At 39.6% G+C, this 15628-nt stretch overlaps 1 protein-coding gene across 4 annotated transcripts in view; it reads left to right on the top strand.

The window, feature by feature from the left end:
• sash1a (SAM and SH3 domain containing 1a) overlaps nt 1–15628 on the top strand; it is a 200299-nt gene that overhangs the window by 176757 nt on the left and 7914 nt on the right. For 2 of the 4 annotated variants that reach the window (XM_033991113.2, XM_033991115.2), the window contains exons 5-15: nt 789–829; nt 1708–1797; nt 1874–1986; nt 3359–3460; nt 7032–7167; nt 7260–7678; nt 9985–10062; nt 10146–10289; nt 11404–11536; nt 12681–12850; nt 13436–13645. In XM_033991113.2, coding sequence (XP_033847004.1) covers nt 789–829; nt 1708–1797; nt 1874–1986; nt 3359–3460; nt 7032–7167; nt 7260–7678; nt 9985–10062; nt 10146–10289; nt 11404–11536; nt 12681–12850; nt 13436–13645 — 1636 coding nt within the window. The remainder of the gene's footprint in view (nt 1–788; nt 830–1707; nt 1798–1873; nt 1987–3358; nt 3461–7031; nt 7168–7259; nt 7679–9984; nt 10063–10145; nt 10290–11403; nt 11537–12680; nt 12851–13435; nt 13646–15628) is intronic. The other 2 variants (XM_033991114.2, XM_055232351.1) reach the window with 1 other exon arrangement.

A 15628-nucleotide genomic window follows, 5' to 3' on the forward strand; every position in this document is an offset into this window, starting at 1 on the left:
ACAACAATAAATTGCCCCCATTGAATGAGCGAAACTATTGAGCGAATGTTTTTATCATCAACAAGTACACACGACTGAAAATAACAAGGACTAACAATGTTGCACTGTAGCCTATATTTGAATTCAAAGACCTTGCAGCCATATGAAAAAATCCATACTTTCTCCCACTGCAATATCAAAGTTCTTCAGAGTAAATTTGCCTTTGAAGATAAACCCACTGAAGCGTACCATGCCCCTATATTTTTATATGAGCCAGACTGCTATTGAAGTTTTACTGGACTCATCCAAAACTGCAAAGTCAAGTACTGGCAGAATATAGACTGAGGTTGTTCATATACTGTATTACTTTTTATGGGAGGCTGTGAAGTTCTTGTTAGAGCTGTCAGATATTTAAGCAGTAATATATTTTTTTCATAATTTCTTCCTTGTGACTGTCTTTCTGTCAACTAAAGTGGAAACTCATATTGGCTGAGTTCGCACAGTGGTTTCTCCGCCCACTTGTGCTTACAATTTCTGCTCATCTCATCACATATCGGCCCACGCGCTTTCCTCCATTCTGATTTATATTAAATATTTACTTAATTTCACCAACATGTTTGACTTAGACTTAAGTAAATCAAAAGAAGGTTGTTTTAGCCCATCTCCCATTTCTTCACCTTCTCCCTCTCAAGCCTCTGGAGCCTGCACAGATGTGATATATGATCCACTACTGACCCCAAGTGGTGGAAACACTGAAGTGTTCGCTTCAAAATGTTAACGTGAAATAAATGTCTTCTTTTCTGTTTTAGGATGCCACTGCACAAGTCCAGTTCAGAAGATGGATCTGGAGGTAATGGGGATATTAATAACATATAAAATAAAAAAAATATATAATGAATAAATATTACAAAAATGTTATATTGAAAAGTTGTTGGCCTTTGTGCTGCAACACAAAGTTTAAGAACAGAAGGAGAATAGGAAACATGCAATTACACAAAAAATACTAATATTAAACTTCAACATTTTTTTTGTTTTGTTTTTAAACTGTAATGTGACGTATGTTGTTCTGATATTCTGAAGATGCCTCTGAAAGAATAGCAGCATAAACTAGTGAAAAAAATACACATTTGAAATTAATTTATTCACTTTTGTACTATAATTTAAACTCTACCAACATACTTAAAGGGCATGTATTAGCACATTTTTGATATAAAAATATTATCAGATTTTTGGTATTGGGAAAATTCAAAATAGAAGATAATATTATTCATATTATTCATTCATATTCACAAATTTTGAAGTGTAATATATTGCTGAAGTAAATACAATAAACGAATACCATTATGCCACTCACACAACAACTCCAAAGCAGGATTTCCCCCCAAAATGATTCTTTGTACAGTATTGTAAATGAACATGAGCTGCAATAAACAAATGAAATACTTAATGAGGCATAGAAATTAGTTATTCAACCCTCTACAGCTCAATTCTTATCATGGTACAGAAAAATAACAAAAAGTTCCCCAGTATTACAAAGAAAAAGCATCCATGATAAATGTTGACCCCCAAAAATAATTGTTCCATCTGTCATGTATTGAATGATAAGTTGATATAGTAACCATGGTGACAATCCTATTCATACTAATTATAATAATCGTATCATGTCTTTTTGTTCTGTAATATTACTGACCGTATATACTCATACCTCTGACTATTTGTTTCTCACAGGTAAATGGGACAACAAGAAGAAAAACAAATCATTTTGGCAGAACTTTCGCAAGTCCCAGCACAAACCTGTCGTCCGTCAGGCATCTAAAGGTTCTTGGACATCTCTCAAACTTTACACTGCACATTTAGTTTTGCAGCTGACCTTTGTCCTTTTGTTACCACGTAGGAGAGGACATTGGTTACGTGGCGAGCGAGATCACCATGAGCGATGAGGAGCGCATCCAGCTCATGATGATGGTGAAAGAGAAGATGATTACCGTAGAAGAAGCGCTGGCTCGGGTAGGAACAGCCGTCATGGCTCCCTCCCTTTTCCTTCCTTCCTGTATCACATGCTTGGTACTTTTGTCATAGTATTGCTCTATCTTACCTCTAGCTCAATCACTATATTTCCCATTACCTTCTGCTTACTAAAACGACTGACTCATACTAACTCCAAAAGCCATTCTGTTTAACCGGCATTGTCTTTTAAATGCAGAAATGTTGAGCTGAATAGTGCTTTTGAATAGTGCTTGTAGGTTTAGGGGATTTGGGATTTGAAAGCCTGTGTGTGTGGGTGTGTTGCTTCAAGTCATTTGTCTTTGATTTGTCAGAAAAACCTCCATGTGGTGAGACACATGTGTTCCTGGGCGTAGCTGTTCTTTTCTGTACAGTGACGATGGATCTTATTTGGCTTTTGTACACTTTTTTATTTTCTGTCTGTCATTCATTTGATGTAGAATGAATGGAGATGTTTCTTTCTTTTGGCTTTTTGTGAGTAATCATATCTTTATCCTGGGTGTTCACAGCGTTGGTGTTGCTCTCCACAATGCTGATCTATTTTTCAGTCTCATACTGGCTGAAATCCGTGGTCTTGATTTTGACTGACACATTGTCAAACCAATCACACTGAGACAATCAAAGATCAGCTCTTGTGGATAGTTTTGTGTGTTCTGTCACTATTTGGGTTTCACATTTACAATGGGTGTGTGTCTGCTGGTTATCAAAGTATTACCTAGGTCTTGAAAGTATTCAAATGAATAAATTTTATTTTGCAAGATATTACTGTAATTTATTGGTTTCAGTCACATTTGTTGTTTTTTTTTCTGGACACAATTTTTAGGACTTTTGACGATTCAAGAGAATTTTAAATATTTACTTGCCATGGTAACAATTATCACTTGAAACCCACAAATAGGTCATTTCAAAGTTGCAGATTCTATTATGTCCTATCTGTAATATTCACACAAATTATTTCCTCCATGTAGTTTAACTTGTAGAAATAAGTGTACTTTACAAAAATAATACAATTCCCCAAAATGAAACAGTAAATACAGACTTAAAGATTTGTAAATTTGGCTTTCCATTTTTTATAATTGTATGTAAAACTGAAGTAGCCTCTAACTCAATGTGCCATGCCATTTTGCAAATTGATCTTCGCATATAATCTAACCATAAATTGCATAAGCCGCATTTCTACCAATCACTCACACAAAATGACTCTCATCAAATGTTGTGAGCACATTTACATACATAGCACCACCACATCTCCAGTTTCAGAGCCTACATGACCGTGTGCCTTTTCAGTCCATAAACACATGATTTGACTCTGCTTTGGTGAGAGTGGTGGTCCCGCCCTCTTCCTCTACCTCTCTAAACTCTTCTTCTCCTGTAGCTGAAGGAGTATGAGCGCAACAAACAGTCCGGCAGCCATGACACTGCCGAGGGGACTGAGGGATCTACAGCACCTGCTCTTAACCAGTCCTCCACCTGTGATGTAAGTATGGCCGTCCCGCGCTGTGCTGCTACCTCATGTATGTCACCAACCACTCTCACCCGCAATGTACAAGGAGGGACGCTTCAGTGTGACGTGTGGATGGATGTGCGAGTCTTACACCAAAGATTATATGACAATCTGTAATGGGCTGTAGCTTACACTTTTTGTACGCCAATGAGGGAAGGAATATGATTATTTTTCTTTTTTACAATCGCTATATTCACATCGAGACAACTGTACGCAACAACAAAATGTGGTATTATCATTCTTCATAAACTATTTGTTCATTATGGATTAAGTCTTTGTTCATGCTCAGTTTAAATTCGCTTTTTTCAGACAGGTCTTCAACTTTGTCTTTGTTCTTTAAATGCTGAATTCAGGGCTTAAATTTGGAGACCTGACTTGTTTTTTAATATATATTTTTTTCTTCTCTGTTGTAGTTGTTTGCTGTTGTACCAAACTTTCCCATACTTAATATAGGTCACTCCTGATGCAGATTGGAGTTTCAGACATTTTTCATTCATTAACCTAATACTCCACTGTATGGCATCATGTGGGAATCGTTTGCTAAAATAACACTATCCAATAGACTGACCCACTTTTTCATTACAGGAAGTGGCTTTGTCCAAACACACACATTCCAAGTATGATGCAAACATAAAGTTATTTTCATGAATGCTGCCAATTTAAGATTCAACAAGTGACTTAGATTTAGTTTTAATAGAAAGAATAACAATTAAATAAAAGAATATGTTTCACAATATAACATAGGTCTACTTTATCAGCCAGTTTTACATAGTCAGAGGTTTTAAAACTATCAATCTTTCCGTGTAATTAGCCATTTCCTTTGATATGGAAATTTCATGAATTATCTTATGCAGAACTTAATTTCAACTTCAGTCTTTTCACTTTGTATTATAATGTGGGATTGTGATTCCGATTCATCCGTTAACCCTTCGCTGCTTACCCCTCATTTCGCTTCTAGCCTCACATTTCCTGTTGTTAGCATTCAAAGATCCATCACTCGAGGCTCCTTCGTACAGACAACTTAACTTCACTGTAGCGGCATTGTTGTTGGTAACACATAGTTTGGCCCTTGGAGACTGCAACACATGTAAAAGAAAGAAAGAAAGGGGAAAAAAAGACTTCATCCTTTGCCCGAGGACATCCCCTAGCTCCTAAAAATATGCCTAATGGTGTCACATACTGTCTGCCCTTGTTTGAGTAGAATTTATCCAAGTCATTGTATGTATCCTATAAGTAGCATATAGAGTACAGGCCTGGCGCTCGCTCTGGGTGCATTCCTCTGTGGGACATTAGCGTTGTGGGGGTCACACTGGGGTCATGGAGCTCAAACGCGGTGATTGTTCTCCAGGCACAGCACGCCTTTTCTCTGCTGGCCCACAGTGGCATGGCACCTCCACTGTCTCTCATTCCTCAGAACTGAATGCACACAACAGGCTGCAGGCATCTCGCATCTGGACAAGGGCGCGCATAAGATTTCGGGGAGTGCATGGATACGTTGTCAGTGGATTGTTATGGATGTTTTTATGGGCGGTCGTTTCGATGGTGTAGTAACGTTTAATCTGAAATGTAAGTAGCATTTCTTCAGTATAGTTTTGATTGTTTATGTCATTGCAAATAAGTTGGTTGTTATAGTCAGTTGTTTGGGTAACACTTTGTAACAACTACACTTAAATTATCCTTAATTAACTATGAACGAATACTTAATTCAGAATGAACAAATAGTTTAAGATTAAGATTGACTCAGGCTTAGTAGCAACCTAGTGAAGCCCCTATTTAAGTAGTTACTCAGCTTTAATCATGCTTAATAACCAATTTATTCATTATGAATTAAGGCTGTTTTTGGTTTATTAAGGCTAATTAAGGTGCAGTTATTATGAAGTTGTACTATTATGTCTTTGTTTTAGCTATGTTTGATTGATAGCACTCTCCACTTGTTTTTGACACTATGCAGTAATGTGGACATTTGCATGGATGCTTGTCTCTGGCCCTAGTCACAGCTTGTATATCACTGTCACTTTGCCTTCCCACACATTACTTCTGTCTGTCTCTCAGGAGGAGGAGCTGCAGTCAAAACAAAACAAAGTGCCTTATAAATGTCTGTGTTCTAAGCAATTCTAACTTTAGAGCCTGATTAATTTACATTTGCAAGCATATGGTTCTATCCCTCCCGTCTGCAATTAAACCGCTCTGGTGCCGATGGCTACTCAAGCTACTGCAAGTTTCATAAAAGGCATGAATGGTGTATATAATATGAAACTTGGATAGGACCTTTCTCGTGAATGACATATATTTAATGGGCATTGTAACATTCTGTATATTTTACACAAACTTGTATGTGTGCATTTACCAAATCGGTGTGTAGGGGGTGCTTTGAGTTGACAATGTGGTAACTTTAAAAAAAACTTTTCATAAGAAATTGTGATTTCAGCTATAACTGTATTCATTTACAGATGCTTTAGTTATTTGTATATTTTTATTACACTTTGTTAAGAATGATACATGCACTTGTTCTGCATATGTTTGTCTATAGGTTCTTTTTTTACAGTATAAAAATAGTTATTCAGCTCATAATTTAAAACAATTGTACTGTGATTTTTGCCAAAATTGAACAGCACTGTGGCATGTTTGGTAGTTTTCTAAAAAAAAATAAATCCTAAAACATGTAATTTTTGCTCCGTTTCAAATAGTTCTCTTTGTGTTTACAATGAACTCAATACAGGGTCATGCTTTGTCAATGGAAAAAGTGGAAAAAAAAGATCATCACGCACTTTTCAAAAACAAGCCCCTATCATGAGCCCATGCTATGTTGATTTGATTAATGTTTTTCTTCCCTCATCTGAGATAAGTACCAATTGGCAAAGTTAAGCCTGAGTTATAAAGTGGCTGAGTGCCTTTGCGAGTCAACATGTATTTGTATTACAACCCAGCCACAGTTAACATCACATCACTATATGTCAGCAGCGCTAGTGCCAGCTCTGCGGATTTATTTCAACTTAAACTGCATTTTGCTCTTGACCTGGACAAGAAAGCTACATATTAACTGGAAAAATATACCCCATCGACCTCAACAACACATGGCTGCCAATGTGTGACCGAGGAAGCCCTGTTACCGTGGAAACCTGGGAGAAACAAATGAAGTTATTTAGACTGCATGATAATGACAGTGGTGTGTTCCAGACCAGCTTTGTCATAGGCCCCAGTGAAGCCACATGTGCTGCTCGTCTGCTGTACTCTGGGACTCTCTGCTGGATGTGTGATATGATTGTCTGAAAAATGGGCTTGCCTGTTTGGGGATGCGGGTTCTGCTGGAAACGTGATTTATTCCGTGTATTTTCCACTTGACTTGTTTAACAATTTCAACCCAGAATTAAGAAAGAAGCAGACGTGTTCAGTTGTTGTTTTTGCCTGGTTTTGCATTCACAGTTCCTACCATCACCACTTCTCACCTCACTAACTTGTCTGCATTACAGTGTGTTTTTCTTTGATACATTTGTCGCCCTTGTAAATGGGTTTTTTCACACTCTGTCTCCTGTCTCCTCATCAGTCTCGAGAGCAGTCAGATGATGAGCAGTCAGAAGACTCGGTGAAGTTCAAACGGCTTCACAAGCTCGTAAACTCCACACGCCGAGTCAGGAAAAAACTCATCAAAGTCGAAGATGGAAAGAAACATGGATCTGAAGGTTGGTGCATCTATAAAACAATGTTTGTTAATAATATGCTGAATAACAGTAGTGGTTACATTCTTGCATCTATTCTTTGTGTTGTTTTGCAGATTTCCTGAATCTAGAGTCGACACCCACATGTGAGGACAACACAGCCCTATACACTGGGGTCTTAAAGAAGCCCCCTCCCTCCCAGGACGCCTCTCTGCCCTCACTTCTGCAGGACCAGCTGTCCCTGGATGGGGACTCAGACAGTTTGACCACCTCCCCTTCATCCAGCAGCCTGGACACCTGGTCAGGGCACAGGCTTGTTAAGACCTTCAGTAAGTCTTCCAGCACCCACGGGCTCATCCGGCCCCCTCGGAGGACCCCTTTGGGCTCTGGGGGCCTAGGCTCCATCTCGGGTGTGGGAGGCAGCGGCTCGTCTTTCTCCGAGCTGGATGGCTGTGGCCTGGACGACGAGGGGAAACTGTCTCGCTCCACCACGGATGGAGAGATGAGGAAGGCTCTCAGCTCCATCTCCCATGGGGTAAGTACCAACGAAGCCCTGTATGCCTACTACGGCCTGACCAAGCCCCGCCCCAAACCCCACCCCCAATCCCGTCTCCTCATCTCCCTGGAGAGCAGCCCCCAGAGCAGCCCAAAGCATCAACCCAAACATGGCAGCTGGACGCACCGCAAACCAGACCCCAACTACGCATATTCTACTAAGCACCTTCTTTACCAGCGCTCTCGCAACAAGAACCCAGCCCCCCCACTCCCTGTGACCCCCTCCTCCCCTGCCCGCTGCGAGGTCACCAAGTCCAAAGGCTTTGGCTGTGGAACGGGGAGCTGGGCATTCCCCTCTCGCAGGCTCCGTGGCCGGACAGCGGTCAGTGAGCTCAACATCACCTATGTGGTGGAGCGGAGCCTGTACGGCCATCTGAACTGGGCTCAGCTGGTTCGGCCCGTGACGCTGAGCCGCGCTGAACGCCGCTGTCTGCTGGATGAGGACCGCGAGGCCGACAGGAAGTGGGCGGCCAGTGTGGACCGCTGCACCAAGCGCGTGCTCTTACGCATCCAACAAAAGTCTGTGAGTCCAGGCAAACGAGCTCAAGTCGACCGCCTCGTGTGGGAGGGGCTCCGAGTGCTTCAAAGCTGCAGGATAGCTCAGCTGATTAGATAAGGACATACACGTGCATAATAATATACATTTGATCATAAACTTTAAGAAACATGTACACAGGACTGCTGTGAAGTCGTTAATGTTCTAAAAATTTAAACACTCTCAGGAGAATGTCATCTTGTTTGACCTTTAAGTGAATTAAGCTTTCAAACTTTTCTACTTAGACTAAATATAAAAAGAATCATTAAATGCTTGAGACCTACTGGGGTGCAATTTCGCAAGTAGTGGAATAGATTTTACGGCTTTAATAAATGTCACTTCCCCTAAGAGTATAAGCACACTCCACTCTGCTCGCTTTTGACAACAAGCTTATTCTTTCACATCCACATGTGTAGCCTTCCTCTTCTTCTTTACATTTAGGGCAGAGGGATACTTTGGCTGTATTGTGTTGTACATACAGAGAAGTGTAGTAGTGAGGGAGCTATCCTGCAGCTCTGAGTGCACCTGAGCCCCATCGTGTAATAGTGCCGTCATTGGAGTGGCATCCAAAAGAACCTCCGAGCCACTTTTTCTGTTCTCACTTTTTGTTCTGTTTTTGGGCCCGTGCCTCTATGATTTGGCTTAAAAGCACTATTTTGAAAAACATTTTTGCATGTCCATACCATTGAATTTTCAGAATCACCTATTTGATTTTAAAACATGTTTCGTCCTGGGAAGCCGACATGTGGGGAGCAGCTGTGGACATCTTTTACTGTATAAACGACGCTGCCTTTGTGTGCAATGCTTTCCACTTGGAGATAATGGCTGATGGTGCATAGCTGTCCAGTCCTGACTCTAGGCCAGTTCTCGCTCCGACGTTGCAGTCTATATATGTGTATATATATTTATATATAAATGCTTTTGGCCACGTTTACAGGCATGTCAGTGTCAACTGTCTATGTGGCTTTCCGCTGGTCCAACTCCTGTGCTTCATTAAGTACCGCTTTGTGACTACAGTACATCCTTATGTCCTTATGTTTATGTCTCATTATTTGGCCATTCCGGACCAGGCTGAATAATGTCCATACAATATATAACATTACTTGTTTTTAATACTATATAATGTAGGTGGGAGTGTATATAAAATGGATAATATTGCAATAAAATGGCGAGTATATCATCTCTAATTAATATTATTACCTAAAACCCCCGAAAGAGACAGAAAGGTAATCTCCCGAACGAGGGTATAAAGTTATATTTCTCTTCTTTTGAGGTCAGTTTTAGGGTCCATTTACATTTTGTGCATTACTTGAACCTCAAACAAGAGGCACACTTAAATACATTCTTGATGCATCGTTAAAACATCATCTCAATATTTGTATCAAATTAATGGAAAAAATATTACCTTTTGTCAATTTTTAGCCCACTACAAACTACAAAAGTACAATAACTATATGTAAAAAGTGTGTTACAAACTATAATTTGGAGTATTTTGCAAGACTTTTTCAGTAGCCCATGTTGCATTGCATCCACCAATTGTTCCTAGTTGTCCCCCGTCCACTCACCTTCCTATCCACCATATATATCTGTACATTACATCGGTGTTGTGTATAATAAGTGCTGTTGTGTCTTGTCAAGCATGGATCATTGTGCGCTGAACTTTAGCGGCTGTGAATGGGGGGAGTTATGCTAACGTGACCTTACAGCTATTGACAGATGTTTTCTATTGTGTCTGCGCTCCTCACCCGCAGAGAACATGCAGCTTCGGAGGGTTTGACCTGTCCAACCGCTCGCTCCATGTGGTCAACAACGCCGCCCCCGATGGCAACGTGAGTCCAGCTTTTGACCATTTTAACAAGATAAGAATCCAGCATGTCCCCTGTTAACTTCACCGAAATGTCTCGACCCGCAGAATAAAGACCAGGAGGCCATTTATAGGGAAGTGGTCAAGTCCCCCACCACGTCTCGCATTTCACTGGGGAAGAAGGTCAAATCGGTTAAAGAGACCATGAGGAAACGGATGTCCAAGAAGTATAGCAGTTCTTTGTCTGAGCAGGTAAATACACTGTCAAAAATACTACAACTATGAAATTACTGCACTCTAATTGTGATTACAACTTTGGTAAATTCAGTAAACCAAAAAAGTATCATAAAAAAATTGTATATTCATTTCTGGAATATAAGAGAGCTGCATCTTTCACACAATATCTGGTGCAAATAAACTCATCAAAGCTACAGTAATTAACACTTGTTAGTTGTAATGTATAGTTTTAGTCTACAAGTGAGAATTTTGTCCCCAGAGGTGTAGTGCGGGTTAAACATGACTTCATTTCTGCTGTAGTTAGCCAGGTGGTCACAATATGATGCCTGATTGGTATAACTTAAGTTGTTCAAATAAATGACAGATTTAAGTCCGTATAAAAAGTTGGCTTGTTTTATTAGAAGCTTACACCATTTCCACCACAAAGGACTGTTTAGCAGTGTCCAGTGCCTGTGAGTGGGTGGGAGTGTTTGTGTTAGTTACAGGATAAACACACACTTTCTCTTAATATTTGATTTCTCTGTTGGACTCAGCTCTGGGCCCACAGTGGAGGGTGGGGTCTGCTTCATACTGAGGTCATACGCTGATGCAAGTCTCCCCCAGGCCTGCTGATTAAAACCTGGGACACTTTGTAAAGAATCACGTGTAGTTTTGCTTAAGTTCGTTTACCTGTCTATAACTGTACCTGTAATTTGGCTATGTAATTAAATAATAAATTGATTGAGTAAGATTAACTGTAAGTCAACATCTGTGACTGCATAGTGTAACATAAACTGGTTATTTAAAAGGCAACAGCGCCCTCTGGTGCTATACATCTTTATCACTTCTCACTCACTCACGAGTGATTTTATACTTATATGATGCATAGTATTGTGATCACAGTAACTTAATAGCTTAGCAAAAATAGATTTGTTTTAGTAGAAATCATTATTTTTTTCAGTTAAAATACAGAGTCAAAAATGATGAAGTTTACTATACCATTTCTCTCCATCGTTTTATCATTGCACCAAAAGGAACATTTTTATAGTCATTAAGCCGTATGGATTTTCACATTTTCTTTTGAACTGCAGAACTTTGCTCTTTTCCTTCCCTTGTGTTTTAATTATCCGTTTGGACTTTGCCTCCATAGTCCAGTCCGGATGGTGCTCCTGGCTCCCCTCAGTCTCCTCAACCTGATACAGATTCTCTCGAGAAGCCCAAGCTCAAAGCAGGAGGATCAGTGGAGAGTCTGCGAAGTTCACTCAGCGGACAGAGTTCAATGAGTAAGACTAATATACGGAGCAGCTACTCTTATGTGTGTAGTGTGAATGGTTCACTTGTCAAAATGGCCACTATCAGAGAACCCCAAAAAATATTGGAAAAAATATAAAAGGTACATATAAAAGGTGTTTCTGTAATTTGTCAGGTTCTATCTAGGAAACTATTTAAGTTTGGTGAAAAAAGTACTCTGTAATCTACAGTACATATTTTGAAATTCTTGTGCAAGTCAGTTCAGCAAAAAACAAGTTTTGTCTCTTGTAACATAAAGATAGTTCTGATATGGTTATAAAATCAAATATTCCATGTTATTTTTTTATTTATTCAAGAAGGTCTAACTTTTATTGTGGAACTAAACACAAAAACAAAACAGACCTTCCAGACTATACCGTAGCATTAATATCAAAACTTGTATTTCAACAATTGTGTGTTTTCATTGACTTGACACTAGAGGGCGTTCACAGCCTCCTTTTAGCCCCCTTCATGTTTAGCATTACCTCATCTTGTAATACTAAGGTTAAGTATCGAACTATTTAATGACAGCCAGATGCACTGTAGTTTGAGTTTTCGGCTCATCTCATCTAATTACTATTTCTGATGTGCCAAACCTGCTGTTTCTATTACGTGTGGTGGATGAAACACCATCTGTAATGTAAGTGCACGTGAATTAAAGAGCTGGCAAATGTAAAGCATGCTAAAGTCACCAGGACTGGAAAACATGATAGCAGACACATGAGGGAGTCATTAGCATAGGAAGTGTGCATTACTTAAGATGATTCCAACAGTGTTCACGCCTAGTAAACAAGCAACAATCTGGTGCAAAGGGTCTGAGAAATATTAGTTTGAAGTTGAAATACATTACCTTAAATAGAGCAAAGAGTAAATAAAATGAGTCATTGAGAAGAAATTACACTAGTTTACTGCTTGAGTTGTACTGTGTGAAGTGGTTACCAAGGCATTCGTTAAAAAGGTTGCAAGTTCAAGCCTCATAGTTCACAATTAATAAGCCATTTTTTGTTTTTGTTTAGTATAATTTTTTAATTATCCGTGACTAGAGCAGGTCGGACTCTTGGGTGGTAAAATCTTAGAACAGATTTCACCTATTGTAAACACACAAATGACTGTATAAATGTATGTTTGTTTGTACAGGTGGTCAGACAGTGAGCACCACAGACTCGTCAGCCAGTAACAGAGAGAGTGTGAAGTCTGAAGACGGTGATGATGAAGAGCCGCCGTACAGAGGGCCCTTCTGTGGGAGAGCACGGGTCCACACCGACTTCACCCCCAGCCCCTATGATACCGACTCACTCAAACTCAAGGTACAAGATTTATGTGTGGATTTGTAGTTTCAAGAAAGAGCTTGCACCGCTAATAGTTGTATCCGGATCTAGAGTATTGCTCTGATAATTTGGAGCAGCGGTGGCTCCAGTGGAATCTGTTATTGCGTCTTGTGGCAAAGTCTTGCCTAATTTGAATGTGGAGTGTACTTAAGTGTTGGTGGAGGAGAGACTGGGCATTACTTTTGTCCGTCTATGTCAGGGCTGCTGTAGCACCACAGGAACTTACCATTACTGAGTGTGGAGTGAATGAATAATGTAATGTAAAGCAATTTGGGTGTCTTGAAATGGGCTCTATTAATCCTTTGAATTAATAATTGTCGAAAAATGCTGTATAGTTAAAATACAAATGTTTTTTGTAGTGAGGATCCTAAACATAAAATATCAAACCAAGAAAACTGAAAAACTGTATTGGTAAACAAATATTTCATTTGCCTTATTTTCCTTAGGCAAAGTTTTTTATATAGAAAGGTGGTTTAACTGTTTTGTTTTTACTGTAGGTTGTTGTCACTCAGAATACACTACGCTCACACAAAATATTTAATTAATTTTGCTTCTGTCCTGTAGCGCGGTGACGTGATCGACATTATTAGTAAGCCACCCATGGGAACGTGGATGGGGCTCCTCAATAATAAAGTTGGCACCTTCAAGTTCATCTACGTGGACGTCCTAAGTGAGGAAGAGGAGAAGCCCAAGCGCCCAGTGAGGAGGAGGAGGAAGGGCCGCACTCCCAAACCCACCTCTGTGGAGGAGCTGCTGGAGAGGATCAACCTCAAGGTGCCAAACCACAACATAACATTTTGTTCATTGTTTTTCTTATTTCATGTTATTAAGGGTCTACCTTAGTTTCTCTTTAATTTTTGTTTACATTGCAGGTAAAAGCAAGACCCATCTTAGCCTCTAGTTAGTTTTACACTGTTAAGCTAATGTGTATCCAGCTTTATGTGTATAATGTGTTTGAATACTAAATAATTATTTTCAGTGTTATCACATGCATTGGCCGATGCAATAACTTTAAATAATCAAAAAATTATGTGAGCATTTCTAACTACTCCAGTCATATGAACCAAAACCAGTGTGATCTTTTTGCCCATCCCAAACCTTTATAAAAAGATAGGTAAAAGATAATGTGTACTGCGCCAACATACTACCATTGCAAAAAGTCTTTTTTAAAGTTGGGTGGGTATTGTTCATTCTGCTGTCAATCACAACAAAGGGCCTAAGGTTGTACATTGAAAAAGCCTGGAGGTACTCAGTTAACATTAGTCACTTGAATAGATGTACACTTCCAGACAGTGATGTACTATGTAAAGTGATGGTGATTACGGGGTATACTACGTGAATCGTTTGAAGTGACATTTGTGTACAAACACTAACACCCACTTTCTTCACAGACAAATCTCTCTTATCTTTAATTATGAACCCACACATAACTAGAGCTCAGCGCCGTCTCCTCCTACCACACTGCAGACTGGAGCAGCTCTCCTCAGACAGACTGAATGAGGCACACGTGGATTAAAGAGCACACGCTGGGCCATTATTGGTACTGAGGGACAGAAATGATAGATGTCCACTACTGTCAAGTCTGTTACTGTAGTGGACAGTAGTGTAGTATCATGTTGAGACAGTGTTTTCCATGAGTACTTTATGATATGACCTATAACCTTATATATAATTAAATCTTTGCCTCTTACTGTGTATTTTAGCCACTTGTATAAAAACAGCCATGTGAACTAATTTATTTAAGTTCATTCATTTTATTTATTAAACACTGAATGTATTTTTATTTTGATACAAATTTGGGGATTTTTTGCCAAAAATTACCCAACTGAATTGAAGGATTTAAACCAGGATTTTGGAAAAGTTGGTAATATGTACTACTGCACTATTATTACAAGTTTCATACTGATATTTTTCAAGCAGAGATCTTTAGATAGTGCAGCTAATCACAACTTTCTCAGCAATGATAGGTATGGAAAATCAATACGGCTTAATAGTTCATAAAAATTCACAACTATCACACAACTGTACTTCATTTATCCTGCACCATCGAACAAGTCAACACATGCTTTCTTGTTTCTGTTTTTAAGTCTTCCATAAGAGGCATTTATAATAGCTTTTTAGTTCCCGCTTTGTCCATTCTGACCCTGTATGTCTTGTGAAATAACCTCAAACGGAGCAGGAGGTGAGGGCAGAGCCAGATGACAGCGTCTGCAGTTCGTTGGTGGTCCTTTTGTTTAGTCCTCCGTCAGTCTGCCGAAATAGCAGAAAAAACACACAGCGTTCTCGTCAGTGCATCTCCCATTGTAATTGATGGTCTGACTGGTGACACACAGTCTACAACACACAAACAAGCCTAGCCACCAGCATTGGACGATGAAGTCAGCTGATTTTACAAAAGGGCGTTTCTTGTGCCTTGTTTCTCGATAGCGTAGCGGTTAGCGACTGGCTTTGGTGTGGTGTCCGGGTGACTTTGATGTACTTGTCTCCACCTACAAAGCTGCTTGTCCCACTTAACTTTGGCGGCGTGAACCATTTTGGTTACAGTTAGCTTAGCGTTGGGTTCTTCGCTTACTAACATTTACTTAATATGCTGTCTAGAGCTTTACCCATATGTTTACTGTTACTTTACATGATTACATGGCTGGTTGGAATTGAAGTAACTGTTTAGATCTTGGTTCACCAGTAAGTTAAAAATAAAACGGGGGACAGGAAATAACTTACAGATGACAAGTGTATGTAGGCCCTATTGTTACTATT

The sequence above is a fragment of the Periophthalmus magnuspinnatus genome, chromosome 24, assembly GCF_009829125.3.
Source record: "Periophthalmus magnuspinnatus isolate fPerMag1 chromosome 24, fPerMag1.2.pri, whole genome shotgun sequence".
NCBI lineage: Eukaryota > Metazoa > Chordata > Actinopteri > Gobiiformes > Gobiidae > Periophthalmus > Periophthalmus magnuspinnatus.